This window comes from Mobula hypostoma, chromosome 4, assembly GCF_963921235.1.
Source record: "Mobula hypostoma chromosome 4, sMobHyp1.1, whole genome shotgun sequence".
Lineage (NCBI taxonomy): Eukaryota > Metazoa > Chordata > Chondrichthyes > Myliobatiformes > Myliobatidae > Mobula > Mobula hypostoma.
Window position 1 is genome coordinate 62,844,216 of NC_086100.1, and position 27,622 is coordinate 62,871,837.

The window sequence follows — 27,622 nt, forward strand, 5'->3', positions numbered from 1 at the left end:
TTTGATTTCCATGACATTACATTATTTCACCTCCATTTCACCTCCCTTCACCCGGTGAGCCATTCATTTAGTCATGTGGAAAATAAATTGCACTCACCAAATGGGAGTAAAAAAACTCAAAGCTATCCAAGTAAAAATACAATGACCAGATGAAATGACCCAAGGCAAACATAACCTTTGAGATACACTGGTTAAACATTGGACTCATGGTGTAAAATGGCTTTTTTGGTTTACTGCCTCGCAAGCTTTGCAAACGCATACTTCCCTCCACCAAAAATTCTGAAATTTTTTGTAGTTATCTGATATCCTAAATGCATGATTTATTTTGGACTAAGTACTCCACTTCAAATTTCTAAGCTAGCACAAAATGGGAATACAAGAGATATACCTGTAAACTGTATTAGGTTCCTTGAAACAGCTGTACTTTAAATCACTCTGCAAGCATTTTTAAATAATTCTCAACAATGACAAACAAATAATGAAAATAATCAATTTGTTGCTATGATGCTTCTGTTATTAATAAGATTGAAGGTGATGGAAATTAACAGCATTACAAATTCATGTAATTTCCTCTTATCAACAGGAAAATTAACAGCAAAAATGCACTACAATACTTTGGACTGAACATCAAATTTCAATTGTTAAGGGAAATCTTTTTTTTCTTAAAACTGAGATACACAGAAGAAACAAAATCATCAGGGTATAATGGATAAAGGGAAACGGGCAGGTATTAGAGACAAGCTTTTAAGGTCATGGCAAAGAACATGAAACATTAGAATTTATTAAATGCGCAATGGTTGAGATAATGATTCTGACGCAATGTTGAAGCTGTACCTTCCACAAAAGTAGAGGCTCAAAGTTCAATTCCAGCATGTACTCGATTCGAGGTTTAGTCATTTGTGTCTTACTGTCATTGAATGGATTGTCAAAATCAAACGATTTAGAGATTCCAGGCACTAATACTGAAATTCCTGTAGGAACCCGCGCTGCTCTCCAAGCTGCAAGTGTGGCCATTCATTACTTAAATTACCATCATGGATCACCATACCAACATTATCAGCTACATAAGCTTAAAGAAGTCCATCGTGAGGTAAGATTACATTAAAAAAAATCACTTGCTTTCTAAATTATTATTTGCAAAGGTTGTCTCAAGATATACCTTAAAAAGAAATTCTAAATGTGTTGCTGCTGCAAACTGTAATCAATTGTGCTTCATACCAGACATTCAAGTTACAAAGTAGGAGTACAGAATTAAAATGCAAAGCACATAAACACAAGAAATGACAATGCTTCGTTACTGAATCAGAAACACTGCGCAAAAAAAACTCCCAATATTTATTTTACTAATAGCTCAGGATTAATCAGTAAATCAGCTTACATTATACTTACCAGTTTATATCACTCTAGCCAGCGTTTTTAGTTTCAATAATAAACTCATTGTTTGTAAGCTTATGAAAATAAATGGCAGATTTAAAGTTGAAAGCTGCTTTCAAATTTTCAAGTTACCTTTTCTAAATCACCTGTACATACATTTGCTTTACAAACTGTTCACACCAAGTGCTTTACTAAAGAAATGAAAAGCATACACAGCTTTATTCTGCAAACATCAGGGTGGGTTAGGCTGTTTAACAGTACAAAAACTATTTTGGCTTCAATCTATGGTGCTTAGCAACAAAAAGCTTTCTTGCATTTACCAATACAATATAATATTTAATCTTAGAAACCTAAATAAAAATTTCTGTAAAATGTATCCAGCTCAAAGTTCGCAAATTTACTGCTTTTTTTGAAAAAGTCTTTACCTATCAGATTACGTGTTTAAACATTAGTCAATCTTTCTTAACTAGACAATAGACATGTGAACAGAGTACACTAAGTTAATCCACACTACATTATAAACAAGAGAAAGTCTGCAGATGCTGGAAATCCAAGCAACACACACAAAATGGCGGAGGAACTCAGCAGGTCAGGTAACATCTATGGGAAAAAGTAGTCGACATTTCAGGCCGAGACCCTTCAGCAGGATTGGGGGAAAAAAGATGAGGAGTTAGAAGGGCGGGGGGGAAGAAACACAAGGTGATAGGTGAAACTGGGAGGGGGAGGGGTGAAGTAAAGGGCTGGGAAGTTGATTGTTAAGAGATACAGGGCTGGAGAAGGGGGAATCTAATAGGAGAGGGCAGAAGGTCATGGAAGAAAGAAAAAGGGGAGTGGCACCAGAGGGATTCAATGGACAGGCAAAGAGATAAGGTGAGAGAGGGAAAAGGGGATGGAGAATAGAGAAGGGGGGGGCATTACTGGAAGCTTGAGTAATCGACGTCCATGCCATCAGGTTGGAGGCTACCCAGACAAAACATAAGATGCTGCTGCTCCAACCTGAGTGTGGCTTCATCGCGACAGTAGAGGAGGCCATGGACAGACGTGTCGGAATGGGATGTAGAGTTAAAATGGGTGATCCAGCTTTTTCTGGTGGACGGAGCATAGGTGCTCAACAAAGCGGTCTCCCAATCTGCGTTGGGTCTCACCGATATACAAGAGGCCACACTGGGAGCACCGGATACAATAAATGACCCCAACAAACTCACAGGTGAAGTGTCGCCCCTCCAGAAGGACTGTTTAGGGCCCTGAATGGTAGTGAGGGAGGAGGTAGAGGCACAGGTGTAGCACTTGTCCTGCTTGCAAGGATAAGTGTCAAGAGGGAGTGCAGTGGGGAGGGGTGACTGGGACCAATCGTCCCTCCCCAGTTTCACCTATCACCTTGTTTTTCTTCCTCCCCTCCCTTCTAATTCTGACTCGTCTTTTTTTTCTCCAGTCCTTCTGAAGGGTCTCAGCCTGAAACATCAACTGTACTCTTTTCCATAGATGCTGGCTGGCCTATTGAGTTCCTCCAGCATTTTGTGTGTGTTACTAGATCTAATGGGATTCTTTTAAATCACATTAAGGCATGGCAGATATACTTAAATAATTTGTAAGTTTTTAGTTATATACTTTATATCTCTGTTTTTGCTTAAAAACTGACATTGAGAGTTATTAGAATGCAATCTGATAAAAATTTAATGATACAAATGATAAATCAGAAGTTTTCACTGCAACTCTAATTTAAACTGGATTACTCTGAAGTGTATATGAATCAGAATGAGAATCAGGTTTATTATCACTGGCATGTGACGTGAAATTTGTTAACTAAGCAGCAGCAATTCAATGCAATACATAATCTAGCAGAGAAAAAATAATAAATAAACAAGTATATTAATTACATATATTGAATAGATTTTAAAAAGTGCAAAAACAGAAATAATGTATATTAAAAAAGTGAGGTAGTGTTCAAAGATTCAATGTCCATTTAGGAATTGGATGGCAGAGGAAGAAGCTGTTCCTGAATCGTTGAGTGTGTGCCTTCAGGCTTCTGCACCTCCTACCTGATGGTAACAGTGAGAACAGGGCATGTCCTGGATGCTGGAGGTCCTTAATGATGGATGCTGCCCTTCTGAGACACTGCTCCCTAAAGATGTCCTGGGCACTTTGTAGGCTAGTGCCCAAGATGGAGCTGACTAAATTTACAACCTCCTGTTGCTTCTGCAACTGTGAGTGAGTGAAGCCTCCACTGGTCAGGGTCAACCAAGTATGCTGCTTCATAGCTATTGAGATATGCAAGCCTAGTCAGTACAATATGGAGAGCAAGCTGTTGCCCAGGTAGCAACTGCCCCCCTCCATGCATCTAAAGAACCTAAAGGAATGGCAGAGACCGATACAGTTTGGTACCAGCAGCATTGCAGAACTACCAGTTAGCACTGAACTCAACTTAGGTCTGCCTTAGGGACTCCGGCTCAAGATTTTTTCCTTGGGGTTTACTCCCAAAGCTTTCCCAATGAGTGGGTATAGCCGCAAGGCAGCAGATGTTTGAGATCAGAATATGAACTGTACATTTGTATAAAAATGTCAAAAATATTGAACTATACACAACTGTCCATGCATCAATTATAGCAAATCAAAATTAATAATATAGATAAGGTGTTCCTCTCTCAGCATCCAAACCACAAGGATGAGATGTTTAACTCCACTGAGATTTGTTGCAGTAGATCCTTTGTAAACAGGATCTTGTTTCTCTTGACTACTAGAAATAAAATCCTTTCTTGACACAGAAACCGAAGCATCATTCTGGTCACCAAGGTACAGGAAGGATATGAGAAGACTGGAGACAGCAGGGAGAGATTTACTAGGATTTTGAGAAGAAACATGAACAAGATATATAAAATAATGAGGGTTATGGATGGGATAGATTGCAGGAAACCCTTTTCCATATCAGAGGTAGATACAAGGACACAGGGTAAGGGGAAGATTCAGAGGGGATACGAGGGAGATCTTCTTCTCCCAAGGAGTGACAAGATCTGGAAATGACTTCCTGATGGTGCAATTGAAACTGATTGCTGACAGCAAGTGTCAAAATTCGCACTTAAATTGCTAAGAAGACTATGAACCAAATTTTGGGTGATGGGGTTAATAAGGAAGGATACCCACTGGTTAGTATGGATGTTGGGCAAAATGGCCTGTTTTTATGCTGTACAATTCTATGGTTTTAATAAAATAGTTCATTGGTATCAGTGTTACCACTGTGTGTATGGCTGGATACTTGTTTTAACACTATTGAAATTGCTCAAAAGATTCCATTTTTAACAATAACAATTAACCTATTTCATTTTTGCATTCTGAGTCCTTTCTATGACTTAAAGACTATGATTTTCTAACATTACTTCTTTCATTTGGTTTTCTTCTTCATCTGCAGAACAAAATTAGCAAAAGGCACAAGGATGTAAAATTAGCAAAAGGCACGTAGTTTATAAACTATGACAGGCAAATCAACATTTTGTTTTAAGTGTTGGCACATACCTCTTGTACTGGGTTGCCATTTAAACACTTTTATTAATATAAATTTCAGATTGTAGCAAACACTATTCAGTCTATCACAGGCTCATCACATCCATCCATCCAGTCAATCTTAATTGTGCATTGCATCAGGCAGGCTGGCAATCTCAGAGATGCCTGCCACCTTCGCCATTCCTTTTTCTCTCTTCTACACACATGGGAAAGTTACAGGAGCCTGAAACTCTGGATGACTAGACTCAAGAACAGCTTCTTCCCCACTGCTGTCACCTCTTTCATATACCCTTCACAGTGGTGATGCCAGCGTCATGAAGCTATGTTTCTTCTTCTTCTTCTGTTATTGTGACTTCAGGATTTCTTTCTGCATTATCTCAGTTTGCATTGCTGTATTTTGCACAATTCTGTTATTTTATGCTTCTCATTGTACTTATGTTGTATTTATTATAACCATGTTCATTGTTTATTCCTTGAGCTTTCATCGGACTTCTCAAGGGTAGCACAAGCTAAGGTGATGGTGAGTGCCCGTACACCAGGCACGTTTGGCTGCTCAGGAATGCCACATGCACATGTTTAAGAGTAATTTTGATAAGACCAATCCTTGTAATGATTCTAAGTTGTAAGGTTGATGCAGAATGACCAGTTAGACTGAGTCATAGTCTTCTTTAACATTATATGACTAGCCAAACTTTGAATATCAACTCCTGTCGCCACAGTATATCAAGGCACAACAAAGAATGTCAAATAGGTCATTCTCTTTTTCTCAAAACCTTCTTCAATGAAGTCATGAAATATAGGACCTAATTGCAGCAGCTGCACTCAATGCTTGAAGGTCTTGAAGGGATTATGTAAAGATCAGAGAGAAATTATTTAAAGAGCCATATCCATTAATTTGCCCAATGAAAACCACAATATCAGTCAGTGGCTAGAGGGACTCACAATGGCTTCCCTCTTTTTAGTAGTCTGCCACCATCTCTTTGGTGATTTCATGTTTTGAACAGCTTTAAAACACGTTTTGGTGAACAGCTTTAAAAACACAGCAAAAAGGCATATCCGCTCAACCCAAAGTTGTTCAAAAGTTCAGAATAAATCCCACTAGGTCCAGTAGCTGTTGTACTTTTAATGGAGGCAAGAGCTGCATCTAATTCCTGCAATGTGCAAGGAAAAGGGCAAATTCTAGAGAGCTTATTTTTGTGAAATTGTACCCAGCTTCTCATTCTTGGGAATTTTTGATAAGGGCTGATGATGAGAAGCAATTATTTCGCATTCTGAATTATATTTCCATTAGGAGCAAGAATAACTTATCAAAGATCTACAATAACACAATTTATTTCGCTAGGCAATTTTCAATCTTGGAAACAAGTACCACCTTGAATTTGAAGTGAAAAATGAAAACTCCTCAAATGTAAGTAGAATATCAATACCAAAATTATGTCATGCATGCAATATTCTTTGTCCAGTTTTAAACAAATAAATCTTCTTTTATACATAATTTGATTCTGATCATGTGCTTTTGGCAATAGGGAATCGCACGAATCATTTGTGGTTATCTGTTTCAAACAACTAAACTAGGATCTAAGCACCCTTGCCTCAAAAGAATAAACAGAGCCAAGTGATGGAAATAATATTAAAGAACTAAACTAAAAATTAAAATCATTGCCTTTCATCATAGGTTACTGAAATCTGTGCAGCATATGTATCCTCTTACAAGAAAAATATTCCAGATGTATCTCTGCAGTGTGATTTAAGACACCTCAAGAATGACAGCTTCAAGAAAGATAATGAATTTTACTTCAATTTGAGAAATAGGAAAGACCCGGTGGTAGGCTACAATATTCCTGGTATGATGTCTTAGTTACACATGCTTGGTAACATTAGCATTAAGAAAAACGTTCTGAAAATATTATGACTTTAAAACTATTTTCTCCCTTCTGAACATCAGATAATTTTGGATTTATAAACCCTGAAATGATGCCAATCTGGCACCTGGCAAAAGTTAGTGCCAGCTATATAATGTGGCACAAATCCACTGAAACTAAGAGGTATAACATGCTTCAAATACAGAAAATTAACCAATGGGTAAGAAACCAAAATAACAATCTTTTCATCACTGGGCATTGCTGATTTGTGGCATTTTCATTTCATGTTTTAATGATTAAATATCTATCTTTCAGATCAGGACAGTCAAATTTCTTGAATTTACCTACACTGTTCTTCTCCACGAGATCCCAACCCAGGTAAATTATTCAAAAATGAAATCCATTGGCTCCATAGCAACCTCAAACCATTTTCGTAATGAACAGTCAGTACATTAATTACATGAAATAAATGCTATTTTCTTTGTCCTGAATAGGAAATAATTACATGTAATATGTGGGTGATGTGGAAGCCTAAATATTCACCGTTGGTGAAATACACTTGCTTACCCCCTCCATCTGAAAGTACTTCTGAAGAGTCAGAACTTGGGAGGACGGAGAGCCCCGGATTCCTCGTACCGGTGCAGCCCGGATCGCAAGTGCTGGAACGCCCCGGATCACAAAGGCGATAAAAGTCAGCTACTGATTACTAAACATCCAAATGGGACACCATATATTTACTAAAAGGATTATTTTCCTTTATACTGGCAGCGCAAAAGAAACCAAACTAGGGACATTATGAAAACAGTATCTGAAGTAGTTTGCCTCTTACACTAATAATGCTACTTTAAATGGCTCACACTCTACCTTGTATTTCAAGACCTGCTATAAAGCTACATATACTTTGTACAAGATAATCAAGACATCCAGGGTAAACCTCTTTCAAATTAAGAAAATAACTGTTAACATCAATTTACTGCATTAATAAAACCTGTGTTGCTATCTAAAAAGAATGGTCAATGAAAAATTTTATTTCTGAACAGATTTATAATCCATCATAGTCTGCTTTGATATGTTCCACATTATTGTCTTAGATCAAGAATAAATACTTTTTAGCAAACCAAAACATTTAGTCTTCAAAACACTTTTGTGAAGGAGTGTGAATGTGGCAACAAAGACTCAAAGAGCTACTGTTTACTATCAGGTTACATTTACAAAAATAAAAAGAAATCCAAGGACATGCACATCATTGCTAAGAGTTCTAACTTAATTCTCACCTGCTCTTGAAAAGAGGACAGTCTTTAGTGTGAACATATGGTAGTCTCACAGCAGTGTTAATTCAGAACAACACACACAAAATGCTGGAGCAACTCAGCAGGCTAGCAGCATCTAGTGGCCTGCTGAGTTCCTCCAGCATTTTGTATGTGTTGCTCAGATTTCCAGCATCTGCAGATTTTCTCTTGTTTGTGTTAATTCAGAATTCCTGTTTACCTATTTTTATTCCAACTTCTTAAGTCTTTCCTCGAAAATTCTGCCCTTATCTTCATCAGTATTTCCACTACCTTGAAAAATTGTCTCCATTGTTTCTCTGTTGCAGTTAGCATTTCTAAAGAGGCCGTAACTATCACTGTTCATAGTCAATTTACAGTTAAACATATAGAGATATCTGGATTACACATGTGCAGTTAAACAAAAAATTTTAAAGTTTCTATTAGTAAATTATAAACACAAGAGATTCTGCAGATGCTGGAAATCTAGAGCAATACACACAAAATGTTGAGGGAATTCAACAGATCAGGCAGCATCTGTGGATATGAATAAATAGTTGACATTTTGGACCAAGACCCTTCTTCAGAACTGGAAAGGAAGAGGGAAGATGTCTGAATAAAAAGGTGGGTGTGAGGAAGGAGGACTAGCTCGAAGATGATAGGTGAAGCCAGGTGGGTGGAATGGATAAAGGGCTGAAGAAGGAATCTGATACAACAGTAGAGTGGACCATGGAAAAAGGGAAGAAGGGTCACCAGAGGAAGGTGATATACAGTTGAGGAAAAGAGGTAAGAGGCCAGAGAGAGGAATAAAAGAAGAAAGAAGGGGGAGGGAATTTTTTTTAACAGAAGAAGAAATCATGCCATCACGTTGGAGACCACCTAGCCGGAATGAATGCAAGGTGCTGCTCCTCCACCCTCATTGTGGCAAAACAGGAGGCCGTGGACCGACATGTCTGAATGAGAATGAGGCTAACAATTAAAATGGTTGGCCACCGGGAAATTCCACTTTTGGTGGATGGTGCAAAGGTGCTCAACAAAGCAGCCCTCCAATTTATGTCGGGTCTCACCAATGTAGAGGAGATCCTCTTCTCAGTTACTTCGTCTCTGCCGCATCTCCTCCCAGGATGAGGATTTCGTTAAACCCTGTTTTTCAAAGAACAGGGTTTCTCTTCCTCCACTATTTACTCCCTTACTATTTACTCCTTTACTCCCTGTATACCCATGACTGTGTAGCCACCCACAGCTCTAATTTGCTAATGAAATTTGCTGACGACACTACATTCATTGGCCTAATCTCAAACAATAATGAGGTGGCCTACAGGGAAGAAGTCATCTCTCCTACACAGGGGTGTCAAGGAAACAATCTCTCCTTCAATGTCACAAAAACAAAGGAACTGGTTGCTGTTTACAGGAGGAATGGAGATGGGCTATCCCCTAGTGACATTGATTTGGGGCTGAGAGGGTAAACAGCTTCAAGTTCCTCGGCATCCACATCACCGAGGATCTCACGTGGTCTGTACACACCAGCTGTGTAGTGGAAAATCCACAACAGTGCCTCTTTCACCTCAGACGGTTGAGGAAGTTTGGTATAGACCCCCAAATCTTAAGAACTTTCTACAGGGGCTCAACTGAGAGCATCCTGACTGGCTGCATCACTGCCTAGTATGGGAACTGTACCTCCCTTAACTGCAGGATTCTGCAGAGAGTTGTGTGGACAGTCCAGCACAACTGTAGTTATGAACCTTCCATGATTCAGGACATATACAAAGACAGGTGTGAAAAAAGGGCCCGAAGGTCATTGGGTGCCCAAGTCACTCCATCCACAATCTATTCCAGCTGCTACCATCCAGGAAATGGTACCACAGCGTAAAAGCCAGGACCAATAGGGTCTGGGACAGCTTCTTCCACCAGGCTATCGGACTGATTAACTCATGCTGATTTGAGTGTATTTCTATGTTATATTGACTGTTCTATTTATTATAAATGATTATAAATTACTATGATTACACTTTGCACATTTAGACAGAGATGTAATGCAAAGATTTTTACTCCTCATGTATGTGAAGGATGTCAGAAATAAAGTTAATTCAAGTCAATTAACCCGCATTTGCGGATGACACCAGGATAGGTGGAGGAACAGGAAGTGTTGAAGAAATGGAAAGGTTGCAGAGACTTGGTCAGTTTAGGACAGTGGGCAAAGAAATGGCAGATGAGATACAACGTTGATAAATGTATGGTTGTACATTTTGGAAGAAGAAATAATCGGGCAGATTATTATTTCAATGGGGAGAAAGTTCAAAAATCGGAAAGCGCAAAGGGACCTGGGGGTCCTCATGCAGGATACCCTAAAGGTTAATCACCAGGTTGGAATGGCAGTAAGGAAAGCGAATGCTATGTTGGCATTCATTTCAAGAGGAATAGTGTACAAGAGTAAGGAGGTGTTGATGAGGTTCTATGGGGCACTGATGGGACCTTATTTGGAATACTATGTGCAGTTTTGGGCCCCCTATCTTAGAAGGGATGTTCTGATGTTGGAGAGAGCTCAGAGAAGATTTATGATTCCTGGAATGCAGGGGCTAACATATGAGGAGTGTTTGTCGGCTCTTGGACTGTATTCATTAGAGTATAGAAGAATGAGAGGGGATCTCATAGAAACATTTCCAATGTTGAAAGGATTGGACAGCGTAGATGTAGAAAGGCTGTTTCCCTTGGTGGGTGAGTCCAGGACAAGAGGCCGCAGTCTTAGAATTAGAGGGTACCCATTTAAAACAGAGATGAGGAGAAATTTTTTTAGCCAGAGGGTCGTGGATTTATGGAATTCATTGCTATGTACAGCTGTGGATGCCCAATCATTGAGGACGTTTAAGGAGGAGATTGATAGGTATCTAATTAAGTCAGGGTATCAAGGGATATGGGGGAAAAAGCCGGAAATTGGAACTAGATGGGAGAATAGTTTAGCTTGCGGTGGAGTGGCGGAGTAGACTCGATGGGCCAAATGGCCTACTTCTGCTCCTTTGTCTTCTGATCTTGTGATCTCCTCCAATTCCCAGGCATCCGTACTCAGACCATCTTCCTGACACTTTAACAGGGATAGAGTTCCTCTTGTCCTCACCTACTATCCCATGAGCCTTCACATCCAACACATCATTCTCTGCAACATCTGCAATCTTCAATGGAATCCTACCACCAAATACATCTTTAGTTCTCCCCCACTCTCCACTTTCTGCAGGAATTGCTTCCTCCATGATTCCCTTGTCCATTCACTTCTTCCCACTAATCTCCCTCCTGGCACATATCCATTTACCTCCTCCCTCACCTCCAATTCAGTGCCCCAAAAAGTCTTTCCAGGTGAAGCAATGCTTCATCTGTAAATCTGTTGGGGATCATCGATTGTATCTAGTGCTCCCTATGAGGCCTCTCGACATTGGTGAGACCTGATGTAAATTGGGAACCACTTTGTCGCCAACCTGTGCTCTATCTGCCAAAAACAGAACTTCCTGGTGGCCAACCATTTTAATTGCTACCCGTATTCACGTTCCAACATGTCAGTCCATGGCCTCCTCTTGTGCCATGATGAAGCCACTCTCAGGGTGGAGGAGTAAAGACTTCTTATTCCATCCAGGTAGCCTCCAACCTGATGGTATGAACATCAACTTCTCATTCCAGTAAAAATGATTTCCCTCTTCTTCTATTCCCCACTCTGGCCTCTTACTTCTTCTCCTCACTTGCCTGTCACCTCCCCATGGTGCCCCTCCTCCTTTCTTTTCTCCTATGGTCCACTCTCCTCTCTATCAGATTTCTTCTTCTCCAGCCCTTTAACCTTTCCCACCCACATGGCTTCACATCAGCCTGTCCTCATTCCCCTCCCACCACCTTTTTACTCTGGCATCTTCCCCCTTTCTTTCCAGCCCTGAAGAAGGTTCTCAGCCTGAAACGTTAACTGTTTATTCATTACCACAGATACAGGTGTCCCCCCGCTTTTCAAACGTTTGCTTTACGAAACCTCACTGTTACGAAAGACCTACATTAGTACCCTGTTTTCGCTTTCAGAAGGTGTTTTCACTGTTATGAAGAAAGGCAGCGCGCAAAAAAATCAGCGCGCCCCGAGCAGTCGCTCTGCCCCGGATTCCGAACAGCATTGCTTAAACACGTTGCATTGAGCAGTCGTTAACAAGATGAGTTCTAAGGTGTCGGAAAAGCCTGAAAGAGTAAGGGTGTTACACTTAGCGTAAAACTAGACATAATTAAGCATTTCGATCGTGGTGAACAAAGCAAGGACAAAGTGAGTTTGGCTTGTGGAAGTTGACGAAGATGATGTTGAAGAGGTTTTGGCATCCCATGACCAAGAACTCATAGATGAAGAGCTGATGCAATTGGAAGAGGAAAGGATAACAATTGAAAGTGAAGCAACTGCGTGAGATTTTCACTGCAATGATAAAGTACAACTTTAATTTTGAAAGGGTACGTAGGTTTAGGGGATATTTGCAGGATGGTTTGAGTGCTTACAAACAACTGTATGATAGAAAAATGCGCAAGGCTCAGCAGTCAAGCAAGCCTTCCACATCAGCCACAGCAGACGATGAACCTCAACCTTCGACATTGAGACGGGCAGTCATAGGAGATGAGCTGCCTGCCCTGATCGACGATGAGATGATACCCCCCCGTCCCTCAACCCCAACACCCGGGCCCCGGACAGATACCGTACCGATTCGCGAAGAACACAGCGGTAGCCGGGAGGCACACAGCACATCATTAAGAAAAAAGCCGAAATAAACATGCTAATTAATTAGGTGCCGCCTAGCACGTAATTAATTAGCATGCTTATTTTGGCTTTTTTTTTAAACGATGTGCTCTGTGCCTTCCGGCTACCCCTTGCGTGCTTCGCAGTAATGTATCGGGTCGGTGGCCCAGAAGATGGGGGCCACTGCACCACCCAGCCTGCGACGACTCAGTCTAACACACCATCATCAGTGTGCTCAGCGCTGTTTTCCCAATTCCGGTAAGTGATACTACACTGTACATACATTATTTCTACTTTTTTAGGCTGTGTATTTTGACATGTTATTTGGTAGATTTAGCAGCTTCATAGTCTAAAGGTTACTGGAGAGTGCGTTTATGCCAACAGCGCTTGTGTGAGATTTTCACTACGGAGATCTGGGCGGGCAATCGTTGTAGAGCAGTATTTCTACTTTATATAGGCTGTGTATTTATCATATTATTCCTGCTTTTACTATATGTTACTGTTATTTTAGGTTTTATGTGTTATTTGGCATGATTTGGTAGGTTATTTTTGGGTCTGTGAATGCTCACAAAATTTTCCCATATAAATAAATGGTAATTGCTTCTTCGCTTTACGACATTTCGGCTTACGAACCGTTTCATAGGAACGCTCTACCTTCGGATGGCGGGGGAAACCTGTACTGCCTGACATGCTGAATTCCTCCAGCATTTTGTGTGTGTTGATCAAGCTTCTAATAGTGGTTTGCTGCCTTTCAGTAGATGTGTGCTGCTCTGGTATCTTCAGTATAATCTTTTAAAAAAATGATCCGATGAGAACTTCTTACAATTATTCAGACTATTAAACATGCAAGTCTTGCAACGCAGACTGCTGATTCTTCATTGTGGCTTTCTTTGAGGCAATTGAGAAAGCCTTGCCATGGTAATCAACATGTTGCTTGATGAGAGTCATTTTAGCAGGTAAGCTTCTGAACTGTTTCAAATGACTTATAATTCAGAAAACAATTTCCCTAGTTAAACCATTCCAATTAACTCAAAAGTACCAAAAATGAACAGCATTCTGAGATTTATTGCAACATTATTCATACCACATGAGCATAAGAGATTGCAACTTTCACTTCCTCAATTAATGAAATGCAAACTTGTGAGTGCATAAAATCTAACCAACAATATTCTCTCTCTGCCAATGTGCCGGAATTCATTCACTGTTAACTTATGTATTTCCCAAAATTATTAATTTTTAAAAAATCATCACACTCATAACACACACTAATCATTAGATTCTATTTCTTCCATTCCAAATAAGCTTTACAAAATCTTGGAACTGTTTGGAACCATGAACAATTTTGGGCTGATATTGGCATTGGTAGGCATGGAAGGCCCATTCACCAGATTGTTAATGGGCTCCAAACTGAGATTACAAGAGATTACATAAATTAATTTTACATTTCATGGAATAGATATTTGATTGACATTTTTATCAATGAATCAAAATAATATTTTCTGTTATTAAAAGAATGGCTTTAAAATCAGCGACCGACCACGTAGAAGAGATATTCTCACAAAAAGAGGCTCTCTGTATTAATAATTTTACATGTGAAATTGATAAATTTTGGTTAAGAAAAGAACAGCAAATGATATGGGGCACAGGTGGATAAGATAAAGATCAGCTGTGATCTCATAGAACAATACAATAGGTCTCCTTTTGTTCCTAAACCTCCCAGTCACCTAGATCATTTTCTTAATAAAATCAACATTTTACCAAGTACAAAACATTTTAAACACTCTCTGTGGAACTCAGGTAAAATTGGGAAACCAGATCTTTAACTTTCTTCAGAACTCCACAACATAGCATATATTAGCGAAGTTTTTAATATCAAACTTTACTTACGGAACAGGTGAAAAAATGGTTTCTCTGAAGGCAACTTTAGGCTTTCCCATTACACATGGACAATTGTATTCTCTTTCTAATCTCTAATAGTGAGAAGAAAATCAATTAAATACCATCTATGGTTTATTTAAAGCATCACACTGAGCTTACCATAAGTACGGTTAAAGGTACTTTTACATTGTTTGTTATAGTTCTGAACTCAGGAAATCAATGTTCTTAAATTGGTTTAAGAAAACTTAGATCATTTCAATCTGGAAATCATTTTTGAAAGGCTTGCTTGATGCAGCTGCTTTGGAATCAGAATAAAAATAGCAGCATAAATGCATCGCATAAAATCTTATACATAGAGAAACAAAACCAAAATATGTCATTGCATATATAAAAAATTACAGTTACAATGATAAAAATTGTGTATTCTAAAATTTGTATATCCTATGTTGCATATAAGATGGCAATAAAGAAATTACACATTGACTAAGATTTCAAAGTGCTCAAAACCTCAAAGAACTCAAACAACTGTTTTTCACAGAACTTATTTCTTTATTTTAACAATTAGTAAACTATAAGAAATACATTTTGACCATCAGTTTTAAACAACTAAGTTTTCTGGAAATGTAAGCTACCAACTTAAATATTTGCTCTTTATTTTAGGATCCCAGGGATTGCCTAGTTGTTGCTTTCTAGGCATTTCAAGAAAGCATCTTTCTTAGAAAGTGATGCCTATTCAAAACACTTCACAAAATCAAGCAAAATCCCGACGTTGTAGTCAGTTTCCTCTCAATTTCACTCAGCAATGATTGCTTTAATATTCTGGAGCAGCTAACCTTTTGGTAGGTTTCTGACAAGGAGTAGCCTGTGTGGATTATACCAGCTTTCCTCCATTGCAATCCATAAGCAATCAGGTTAGTTATGTCCAACTGCAATAGATACATTTTAAAAATTGCTGCTGTACTCTTGGGTCAGGTTACCAATTACAATTTTTTATTTTAACGTTTCCATTTTTTTTCAGGTCTGGAAACTATCAATGTCGGCAGTTATGTCGCTGCTCTAGTTACTCCTGTGATGTTGGACTTCAATGCTTGTGTGCCTTCTCACAGTGCTATAAGAAACAGAATTCCGGGATTTACTTTCAACAACAAGGACATGGTGATATATTTCCAACTTGGGGTGGTGTATGACTAGATGAGGAACTTTCTGATGGTGCTGTTCCTCTGTACCTATTGGCCATGCTTCCTTTGGTGGTGGAGGTCATATGTTTGATAGACAGCATTGGAGTAGCCCAGGTGAGGAAATGGAATATGTTTAGTTGATGTTACACACTTCAACCACTGTGCATCAACAGTGGATGGAATAAATATTTGGAACAGTGCATGGGGAACTAATCAAGTGGGTGGCTTTGTCATAGCTGAGTGGTATCATAACAACCTCCTCCCACTCAATGTCAGTAAGACCGAAGAACTAATTGTAAGCTTCAGGAAAGAGAAGCAAGAGGGCCATGAGCCGGTAATCATTGGAGGATCAGAGGTGCAGATGTCAGTAACTTTAAATTCCCAGGCGTCACTATCTCAGAGGAGCTGTCCTGGACCCATTATATAAATATTATTGCAAAGTAAGCACAACAGCGCCTCTACTTCCGCAGGAGTCTGCAGATGCTCGGCTTGTTATCGAAAACCTTGGCAAACTTCAATAGATATGTGGTGGAAGGTGTGCTGAGTGGTTGCAGTACAGCCTAGTATGGCAATACCAATGCCTTTGAGAGGAAAATCCCACTAAGGGTAGTGGATTCGGCCCATACATCACAGGAAAACCCTCCAGACCATTAAGCACATCTACATGAAATGTTGCCATAGAAAAGATGCATCCATCAGCAAAGATCCTCACCACCCAGGCCATGCTCTTTTCTCGCTGCTACCATCAGGTAGAAGGTAGAAGTGCCTTAGATCTTGCACCCCCAGGTTCAAGAACAGTTACTATTGTTCAACCAACAGGCTCTGGAACAAGAAAGGATAGCTACACTCCTTTAAGGACTCTGTTATTTCATGCTTGTTATTTATTACTATTTATTTATATCTACATTTGCACAGTTGTTTACAGTTAACTATTCTTGATGTTTGCAGATTAGTTACTGTTCTATAGATTTGCTAGGGGTGCCCACAGAACAAGAATCTCAGGGTTGTATGCGGTGACATGTATGTACTCTATAATAATAAATTAGACATTGAAGTTTGAACTTAGAGCTAGGATGCACCTCGATAAGAAAGGCATTGAGCAGTATGGGCTAATGCAGACAAAGGCGATCAGCATAGATGGATGTTAAAGTTAGTGTGAACAAAGAATTCTGAAAGGGCACAATTTTACACTGTATGATTTACTATGATTTTACCTCTAAGTTCCAAGGTACGCACATTGCTGTTTATCCTCTACCAATGACCTGTCAGAAATGAAATCTTGGAAATATATTCAAGGCAGATGGGGCTTGTCAACCATGGTTGGCAGCTTACCGAGGAGAAGGAAAATTCTGATCTCAAACCTCTGCTGCCTTGCAGCTATATCCAATCACAGGGAAAACTTTGGGAGCTTGAGACCCTAAGGCAGTGCTGTGTTGAGTTCAATGTTGACTGGCAACTCCTGGGCCAAACTGCACCAGCCTTTGCTGTTCCTTTGGACTCATCAGCTGCATGGAGAGGAGAATCCTGCTGAACGAGCAACAGCTTGCTCTCCATATGATAGAACTACAACTGGTCTCTTTTCCAAATAAGTGTATTTAATATAGAAACTGCAGGGAAGATTCATCAGACTAATTCTTGTAATAACAGGTCTGTTATATGAGGAGTGAAACAGCAGGCTAGGTCTTTCTCCAGAGTTTAGATCGACTCCATTTCTCACTGATTAAAGTGTCAAGGTAGATTGAAACATCAAGGCAAATGCAGTAGAGAGCAAGTGGTCGAGTGGTCACTCTCCTCGATGCTGTCAGAGGATGTTATCAATATTTTGAGATTTATGAATTGAACTGTGGACTGTAGTTCAAACTAACTGTAGTTCATATTGGTCTCCTCCAGTTTTCTGTGTTTTCGTCCATTTTTCTTGTTGCAAGTTGAGGTTGGGGGATTTGGGGTTTGATGTCATTGTTGCTGTTTTTCTGTGTGGAGCGATCTGTTTATTTTTTTTGTGTGAGGGAGGGGTTTAAGAGTTTGAGTTTTGCAAGTTTCTGTTTCTTGGAGCGATGTCTTCCTTTCAATGACTTCCACGGTTTACTTTGTTTGGTGGCTATCTGGAGAAGACTAACCTCACAGTTGTATACTGCATACATACTTTGATAATAAATGAACCTTTGAACCTTTATACACTCACAATGGGAATAATCAAACAGGACTAAATCAAAGAGAAATTTCTTTGGAAGCTGATGACTTCCGGAAGGGTAAGAAGAAGGAACACATACCAATCCTCATAGAGGAATCAGAAGTGGAGAGAGTGAGTGGTTTCAAGTTCCTGGGTGTCAAGATCTCTGAGGATCTAACCTGGTCCCAACATATCGATGCAGTCATAAAGAAGGCAAGACAGCGGCTATACATCATTATGAGGTTGAAGAGATTTGGAACGTCAACAAATACACTCAAAAACTTCTATAGATGTACTGTGGCGAGCATTCTGACAGGCTGCATCACTGCCTAGCATGGGGGGCGGCGGGGGAGCTACTGCACAGGACCGAAAGCAGCTGCAGAGAGTTGTAAAGTTAGTCAGCTCAATCTTGGGTACCAGCCTGAATGGACATTGAACCCTTGGACGATACCTCACTTTTTAATGTATATTATTTCTGTTTTTTGCAAGATTTTTAATCTATACATAGACTGTAATTTATTTATTATTATTTTATTTAGTTTTTTTCCCTTCTATATTATGTATTGCATTGAACTGCTGCTGCTAATTTAACAGATTTCACATCACATGCCAGTAATAATAAACCTGATTCTGATTCTCTTAGGAAGATCCTACTTTGTAGAGGACATGTCCTTAATAGTATTCAAAAATCAAACGAAATGATGTAACGGGGACCAGGTGTGCAGGGCTGGATGGCCAACTTCTGCTCATATATTTAATGCCAATCTCAATGAAACAATTCAGCTCATGTGTTGGATCACCTGGAATCCTCTGCTTTACTGTCTCCCCTTGAGGTAGAGTGAAATCAAACATTGTAATATGTAAGATCAAACACAAGATTATATCAGTAAACCTCAGTGCCTCCACTGCTGAAATCTTTACGCACTATTTTGTAAGCTCACGACTAGCCATCCCCTGATGCTTTCCATGTCCATAACTGCATCATCTTCTCATGGAGTTTGGTCGTTTACCACTATTGACATCTACTGCTCCCCTGACCCTCAATACATGAAAATGAAACTGGTGAACACAAGAAAGTCTACAGATGCTGGAAGTCCAAAGCAACATACACAAAATGCTGGAGAACTCAGCAGGTCAGGCAGCATCCTTGAAAAAGAGTAAACAGTCAACAGTTTGGGCCCAGACCTGAAACATTGATTGTTTATTCTTTTCCATAGATGCTGCCTGACCTGCTGTTCCTCCAGATTTTTGCGTGTGTTAAATTGAAACTGGTCATTGTTGGCATATCCCTTCCTAACATTATGCATCTTATCTTTCCAACCTGCAGCCCTACATCTCAACATGCGTTGTACAATTCAACAATCCTCTTTCCATGTTCCTCTTTACTTGCTGGCAAAGCTTTTAACCATCTTCATCTGCCCAAAATCATTTCTCTCACTCCTTTGTGAAACATATTAGACAACTGTTAAAAGCACTACACAAAACGTAATTGTTGCTGTAACTGCTAAAACACACACTCTCTCAGGTTTTTCCACGGTCAAAACAGCAACATTCAATAAATGAATCCAAAAGAAACTAATGTAACAGAAAGATAAACTTCAAACACATCTGTATATCAGTATAAAAATGGTCTTTTTTTTTAGAGAAAATTCGATACCCTAAAAACCACAAAGTTTTGCATGGGTTCTAAACTTATTATCGCTAAAATGAAAGGTAATTGTACTTCACCAATTACCTTTATAACTGTCAAATCAAATGTAATTTGTCCAAGTTAAATGAGGCATACTTTACTTAATGTAAATGAAGTAATTTCCCAGTCCATAAAATTAGCAACAGTAAAGCGACCATAAATTCCAGTATAATGGTTTCATAAGTATGAAGGTCATAGTGGCTTGGTTAATACTGGGCAGGATAATGAGAAGATAAATTATATCAGTATGTAAATTCCAACAAACTAGACCATAAAACCTAAAAGGCAATGCAAATCACACTGCTGATTTTATAGTGCCATCATTAAAACTATATGGAAAATATTAGGAAGGGAGTATCTTTGTCAATAACATAAGCAATGGTTACTTAGCTGTTTCCATATTTGCACAATGGGCGAGAAAGAGATGCCCAAAAGTTGATTATAATAAGCTTCAGCAAAATCTACTTCAGAGATTAAAGGACTTGCCTAAGTTAAGCACATCACCAGAATTTTAAACGAATTACAGAAAAGAAGTTCTTCACACAGGTTACCTGAAATTATTGGACATTGTCCTCATTTTACATGGGTGTAAACAGGTGTTTTTCATGAACCCACATCTTTAGTGTAACTATAGACATCTCAGTTCAAGTAACAGCATAGACATTCTATTTAAAAGTTCTGTGAAATACATTGATATTGAAAGAGAAACTTCAAGATCTTATAAACTAAACCAAAAATTTAAACAATTAGATAAAATGTAATAACAATCAGTTAAATACCTGTGCATAAATTTCCAAATGCAATTCACCCATTCCTGAAACAATGGTCTCTCTGCTCTCAGCATCGTAAGTAATTCTGAAAGTAGGATCCTCACGGGTAAATCTTCCAATGCCTTTAGAAAATTTATCCAAATCATTCTGAAACAAAATGCAGGAAATTATGAAGTGTTTTCTTTAATATTAGAGCAGAGAAGTACTTTCATTCTCTCAAAACCTATACTTAAATTTTTAATATACGAACAAGGAAAACTTATATCATCGTATTTGCAAATCAACACAAATTGTGGTGGGTTACAAAGAAATAACCTGTGATTTTAATTGGTGAACTTAGGGAACCAAGAATGCTATATGATTTAAAAAAAACATTTTCTATCTATTGTCCTCTGCCATTATTCAATTGTTTTATTGTTGTACAGAAGCATAGGTTATCTTAAATAATCTTATTTTAAACATAAATATTTAAGAAAACCTATTTGTCCTAAATACTAACCCAGTGTAATGTATTTACTTAGAATATTACCTTTTAGAAACATAGAAAACCTACAGCACAATACAGGCCCTTTGGCCCACAATGCTGTGCCAAAGATGTACTTACTTTAGAAATTACCTAGGGTTACCCATAGCACTCCATTTTTCTAAGCTCCATGTACCTATGCAGGAGTCTCTTAAAAGACCCTATCGTATTTGCCTCCACCACCATTGCCGGCAGCCCATTCCACGCACTCACCACTCTGCGTAAAAAACTTACCCCTGACATCTTCTCTGTACCTACTTCCAAACACCTTAAAACTGTGTCCTCTCATGTTAGCAATTTTGTCCCTGGGAAAAAGCCTCTGACTATCCACACAATCAATGCCTCTCATCATCTTATGTTTCCAAACATAAGTTAGTCCTGACGAAGGGTCTCGGCCTGAAACGTCGACTGCACCTCTTCCTAGAGATGCTACCTGGCCTGCTGCGTTCACCAACACAAATTCACAAGCTATTTTGTGATATTTGGTCTTAATAGTACAGTTAGGAGAACTTCATACTCCAGCGTTTTGAATTACGAAGAAAAGATCTAGAAACTTTGAGCTTACTGTTCAAAATAAATGTATGGAGTGGAAGTCAACACATAGAAAATACAGTTCAAGAATGTTGATCTAGAAATGCATACCTTATTAACAGGTTTTATCGCAACTGATATCACAGGTTCAGGAACATGAATAGATTCCTGCAAAAAAAAAATCAGCATCGCATTTGTAATTTCACAGATTGCATTCACACATTACTTTTTCATTAAGCTCCAGTGAATTTATAAATTATTTTGTTGGTGCATTTTTAACAACAAACATTTTAAAATGTTGCAATTTAAAGAATTTGAAAGTAAAACAAAACAAATTTATTTCATGTTAGTTATCAGATTTTAATGAAAGAAATTTATAATCTGGTTATTTTGAGGCAAAATCAGAAGAAAGACGACTGAACCATTCAGTTCACGTATACAACTATTTTCTGCATCAGAATATCTTTGCAATTTAACCAAATGAAACTTATAAATAAAACAACTGGCTAGCTGCAGTTCACTAACTCAACACAACAACTGGGGAGAACTTGAATATATGAGAACAAGTGCAGAACAACAGTAAATACAAAGTATAAACAGCTGGGCTCCAGTGGGTAATAAATTACCTGCCACAGAAATTCATAATGTGAACTGCTTCAAATGATTACAAGACTCGTAGACTGACATATTTTCCCTTGTTGCCTGATCTTATTTGAATTTCAAAAGACAAGATGCATTTTCTGGAGGAGTGTGTACCTTACTATCATGGCTGGAGAAACTAAATTATTTGCAAGATTTTGTTGATAGTTCCTTCCTTACCATTGAAAGATTGCTGCTTGCTTTCGAGGTAAACGTATCACCACTTGCACAATCAATGCCAAATAAAGCACAAATGTCACCAGCAAAAACTTCCTCCACATCCTAGCAAAGAAAAGTGGAAAATTATTCTTCATGGGTAAATTGAAACAATTAGCCATTCATGTTTACATTATTTTTATTCCCATCAAATAAAACTAAATGAAGTGTCTTACTACTTAACTTGATCATAACGTTCAAACATTCAACTTTGGTAGACTATAGCTTGTACCACATCCACCAATGAACTGAAAGTTTTGTAGTCAATCTAATCAAGGAAGCTATTGTTTAATTTCAACAAATACTTAACAACTGCACAGAAGAATTTTGCATTGTTGAACAAATAGTGTGAGACAAAACTGAAACAATTAAAAATTTTGACAGGTTTCTTCCAACTTATTAAATCACTGTAAAGAGATTAATGTAAATTAATGTAGAGTCTGATGCATGATGAAATGACATCCAACTCGCTTCAATGAGTATAAGGCAATTTCTGTATTTGCCTTCGTGTAATGGATAGCCTTTAAGTAGGATAGATAAAGGGGATGCAGTGGATGTTGCATATTTGGACTTTCAGAAGACCTTTGACAAGGTGCCACACATGAGGTTGCTGACCAAGTTAAGAGCCCATGGTATTACAGGAACGTTACTGGCATAGTTAGTGCATCGGCTAATTGGTAGGAAGCAACGAGAGGGAATAAAAGAATCCTTTTCTGGTTGGCTGCTAGTGACCAGTAGTGTTCCGCAGGGGTTGGTGTTGGGACTGCTTCTCTTTATGCTACGTATACATCAATGATTTAGAAGGTGGAACAGATGGCTTTGTTGCCAGGTTTGCTCCAGTACAAAGATTGGTGGAGGGGCAGGCAATGTTGAGGAAACAGGTTGGCTGCAGAAGGAGTTAGATTAGGAGAATGGGCAAGAAAGTGACAAATGAAATACAATGTTGGAAGATGCATGGTCATACACTTTGGGAGAAGAAATACATGTGCAGACTATTTTCTAAATGGGAAGAAAATCCAAAAATCTGAGGTGCAAAGGGACTCGGGAGCCCTGGTGCAGAACACCCTAAAGGTTAACTTGCAGGTAGAGTTAGTGGTGAGGAAGGCAAATGCAATGTTCACATTCATTTCAAGAGGTCCAGAATACAAGAGCAGGAATGTGATGCTGAGGGCTTAGAAGGCACTGGTGAGACCTCACCTTGAGTATTGTGAACAGCTTTGGGCTCCTCATCTAAGAAAAGATGTGCTGGCATCGGAGAGGGTTCAGAGGAGGCTCACAAAGATGATTCCAGGAATGAAAGGGTTATCATGCTTGATGGCTGTGGGTCTGTACTTGCTGGAACTTAGAAGGATGAGGGGAGATCTCAGTGAATCCTTGCAAATACTGAAAGGCCTAGACAGAGTAGATGTGGAAAGGATGTTTCCCCTGGTGTGGGAGTCTAGGACAAGAGGGCACAGCCTCAGGATAGGGGCATCCATTTAAAACAGAGATGCGGAGAAATTTCTTTAGCCAGAGTGATGAATTTGTGGTACTTATTACCACAGGTAGTTATGGAGGCCAGGTCGTTGGGTGTATTTAAGGCAGAGCTTGATAGGTTCTTGAATGGACAACACGTCAAAGGTTATGGGGAGAAGGCCATGGAGTGGGGCCAAGGAGGGAAAAACAATCAGTGTGATGAATGGTGGAGTAGACTCTATGGGCCAAATTGCCTAATTCTGCTCATGTCTTAAGGACATAATCACATGACAATACTGAAGGTTAAAATCAACTGCCTTCATTTTAGTTTTTTATTTTTGTTTGGATTTATGATACATATGGTTATCACATGAGCAGCAAGCATTAGAATCATATATATTCTTTACAAAAATTTGACATACAAAATGCTAACTGCACCAGGTAAACTTCAAGATCAAAAGAAAAACTAAGACTTTTAGATATCCTTCTGAATAAAAAATGCAGTTTTCTATCCTGAGTACATAGGTTATATCACAAAGTAAGTTATATAGGTTGGATGGGCAGACAATGGAAACTATGTGCATTAAAAGTAAATTGGAGAATGTACAGGTCAAGGCAAGATATTTCATAGATTAAATAGAAGTCATACCTCCATTTGATCTGCATGCATTCGAACTAAGCGCTGCACTCTTATCTTTTTGCCAGTTCGTGTGTTGTATATGTTCTCACTTTTTTTTAGCATGCCTTGGTAAACTCGAATATATGTTAACTGTCCAAATTTGCCTGCCTGATAAAGCAAAAGGAAAACCACACTTATGCAAGTAAACCTTCTCTCAGTGTAATTCATATTCATATGTAGCATGTGGAATTTTTATCCATTAAAAAATTGTGTTATTGCAATTGAAAACAAGTCCAACTGTACTTTTCAGTTACATTAAACTTAGTTAGATACTACATGTAAATATTAAGGTTACAATTTTTAAAAGTTGAAATTATATTACAGATTACAGAAAATCAATGTAATCAACCTTTCCTGATAGCAAATGAAAATATCAGTAGTTAGGTCTATGATATAAATTTGCTTCGTCTAAATTTGAGTCAATGAAGAACAGCTTTTTAAAAAAAGTTTCAGGTTTACCACCACTGCAATTTGTTTATTTGGCTACTGAGCTTTTTTGGCAATCATTCATTAGATTTACAAGTAACCTAACAATGGGACAAATTGCACATGGAAGTATTCAAAGGAGATTCAACAATTATAAGTCGCTCTGAAACAATTAACTGTTTAATTAACCCTATATTGTCAAGTCTGAGTAATTTAATGAACTTACAGCCACAATATCACATACTTATTTCATTTGTTTTTATCACTGACAAACAGCTGTAATCAAAACAAGATTACAAACAAGAAAAACATGAGATTCCAGATTAATCTTCAATCATGTGGCATTTTGGTTGATTTATTTTTCCTTTGTTTCTTGTCTGCAGTTGGATTCATAAATCTTTTAAATGATGAGAATTTTCATCAAAAATACTTGCAAATATCATGTTTTGTTGCATGAGGGAAATATGCTTTTTGCTTCTCTGGCATGAAATAAACTAATTTTGATTGATAGATTATGTAAAATTTCATTCAATGTTAATAAAAACTACCAAACTCTATTCTAAGGAGCAACTTAAAAGTTTGCAAGAACAGTCATCTTTTACCTACTTATAGAATTAAATGCATAAGCAAAAGAATGTAATCATCATCAAATTACCTCAAGTTTGAAGGCTAAACCTACGAATGGGTGAGATGCATCTCTTTTTGGATCCATAAGAACTTTCACATAATCTTCCGAATTCCTGAAGATAATAATGTTTTTTAAATGTATTTTTCACTCAGCTTTTACAGTTAACTTATGCAAATATCAATGCAATCAAATCTGCTACTTTCATTCCATCCTACATTAGCCCTGTTTAGTATTCACCCCACTTCTCATTAACGTTAATTTTTAGTATGCAAAATAACCTGTGCAAATTCCTGCCAAAACTTGGCCCTCCCTATCCCAGGAGCCAATCCAACACCAAAAGCCTCCATTTTCTATTTCACAAATTCTGACCAACTCTGCATTCTCCATTTGCTTTGGCACAGCATGCCATAACTTCAGCAGCCTAGTCATGACATTCTGGATTTTCCATTCTTCACCTCCACTTCTCCATCCTGCCATTCTCTTTCAAAATAAAACTCTCCATTTATTTAGCTCTTAGGGTACAAATCCCTCCAGATTGTTCCTTCTTTTTTCCTATTTAAAAACATCAATTTTTAAAAGATCTTCTGGCTACAATGTGCCATGGTATAAATTGTTATGTACATAGTACTGACATAGAAAAACAATCACAGCTCTGTCGAAGTATTACCAATGAATCTAAACAAATTGAACAGATAAACAACTTAAAGAATCTTAACTCTACAAGTATGATTTGAGCTTGAAGGTTAGATTGCCTGTCTTTTTTTATCATGTTTTTCTGGCTGGGTAAGTGATTTGTCCCCCTTAGAGTTAAAGCTTCAAATTCTAATAGCAGTTGAACTCTACCATTATCACAGGACAAAACCAATATAGAACAGTATAACCATTAGTTGAATAATTACCACGATCATGCTAATGATTAAAGTCTTTAAATCAGTAACAAAAAAAAACTTACTCCTGGTTGGCAATGGCAAAATTTTGGACTTCACTTGGATCTGGTAGATAGTCCAGAACAGCATCCAACAGTGGCTGCACACCTTTATTTTTCAAAGCACTTCCTACTAACACAGGAGAGAATAACCTGCTAATAGTTACTCTCCTTATAGCAGCCTAGAAATCATTAAAGACAAAAAAAAATCTCAATACAGCCAGCAGATAAACTTTACAATTAAAAAAAACAAAATGATTTCAACAGTTGCTTCACTCCCAGTATGTTTGTTTCACTTTTATTCCCGAAAGACAATGATATGAAATCTGTAAAATGAGATCTAAATGCATTGAATAAAGTTTCGTCAACATCTCATTTGCTTCTTATAGATAATGACATACTGTACAAGAAGTCTGCAAGCATTTGAAGTCTGGCACCATATCCTATCTGTCAAAAAAACACACCTTCAGATCAGCAATTGTAGGAACTTTCTCTTCAAGAAAGATTTCTCCAAGCTGCTCATCCACATTGGCCACACACTCAACCAGCTCCTGACGTCTGTCTGCAGCTTCTGCACGCATATCAGCAGGAATGTCATCATAAATAATATTCTGACTAAGTAAATAAGATGAATATTAATTTGTATTCAAATCCTTCAAAATATTCCTTGTATTTCATCAGTTACAAACAAGTAATAAAACCAAACACATATAGCCAAAATTCTTTATAGTTTAAAACTTATCCAGGTTTCAAACAATATGTCAAATTATTACAACAGTACATGTACAATATTTGAGACCCTGACTCTGATCTTTTAAGTACCATTGGATATAGAAGCTATGAAAATATAATACTTCTTGTTTAAAGATGATATGCTATGTAACATTCCAGCTGATATTAGTAAGGGGTTTCTGGAAGTACTAACATGGATAAAACTCATGTTGATTTTATTCAACAAGCAGAGATTTGTAAAATGCAATTTGTACCTGACATGTTTAATGCAGTAGAAGAAGCAAATACAGCAGATTATATATCAATGTATTTTGCAATGGTGTTTGGTTAAATAGAGGTTTATTGATGACATTGAATGGTGTTTTAAAAGAGAAAAGTACCAAAACAAAAGAAATAGCTAATACCTGCTTTTCAAAATGAAATGGTGTAAACACCAGACTTCCCC

General features: G+C 38.1%; 2 protein-coding genes across 2 annotated transcripts in view; one reads left to right on the forward strand and one right to left on the reverse strand.

Annotated features, from left to right (window-relative positions):
- gfm1 (G elongation factor, mitochondrial 1) overlaps nucleotides 1-27,622 on the reverse strand; it is a 66,496-nt gene that overhangs the window by 20,285 nt on the left and 18,589 nt on the right. The window contains exons 6-13 of the mRNA XM_063045865.1: nucleotides 26,910-27,060; nucleotides 26,473-26,627; nucleotides 25,548-25,632; nucleotides 24,437-24,574; nucleotides 22,297-22,398; nucleotides 21,589-21,645; nucleotides 20,433-20,570; nucleotides 14,625-14,707 (exon numbers count right to left, since the gene is read on the reverse strand). Coding sequence (XP_062901935.1) covers nucleotides 14,625-14,707; nucleotides 20,433-20,570; nucleotides 21,589-21,645; nucleotides 22,297-22,398; nucleotides 24,437-24,574; nucleotides 25,548-25,632; nucleotides 26,473-26,627; nucleotides 26,910-27,060 — 909 coding nt within the window. The remainder of the gene's footprint in view (nucleotides 1-14,624; nucleotides 14,708-20,432; nucleotides 20,571-21,588; nucleotides 21,646-22,296; nucleotides 22,399-24,436; nucleotides 24,575-25,547; nucleotides 25,633-26,472; nucleotides 26,628-26,909; nucleotides 27,061-27,622) is intronic.
- Nucleotides 851-7,903, forward strand: lxn (latexin). The gene is made up of 6 exons (XM_063045863.1): nucleotides 851-1,090; nucleotides 6,212-6,277; nucleotides 6,545-6,713; nucleotides 6,815-6,951; nucleotides 7,047-7,109; nucleotides 7,226-7,903. Exons 1-6 carry the CDS (start codon nucleotides 872-874, stop codon nucleotides 7,418-7,420), a joined length of 849 nt encoding a protein of 282 aa, XP_062901933.1. The 5' UTR covers nucleotides 851-871; the 3' UTR covers nucleotides 7,421-7,903.

Bases quoted from the DNA above. Each gene is read 5' to 3' on its own strand.
- lxn (XM_063045863.1), top strand. From the start codon at position 872: ATGTACTCGATTCGAGGTTTAGTCATTTGTGTCTTACTGTCATTGAAT. The intron at 1,091-6,211 runs GTAAGATTACAT...TTATTTCGCTAG, and splicing joins TTAAAGAAGTCCATCGTGAG to GCAATTTTCAATCTTGGAAA. The intron at 7,110-7,225 runs GTAAATTATTCA...TGTCCTGAATAG, and splicing joins TCCACGAGATCCCAACCCAG to GAAATAATTACATGTAATAT.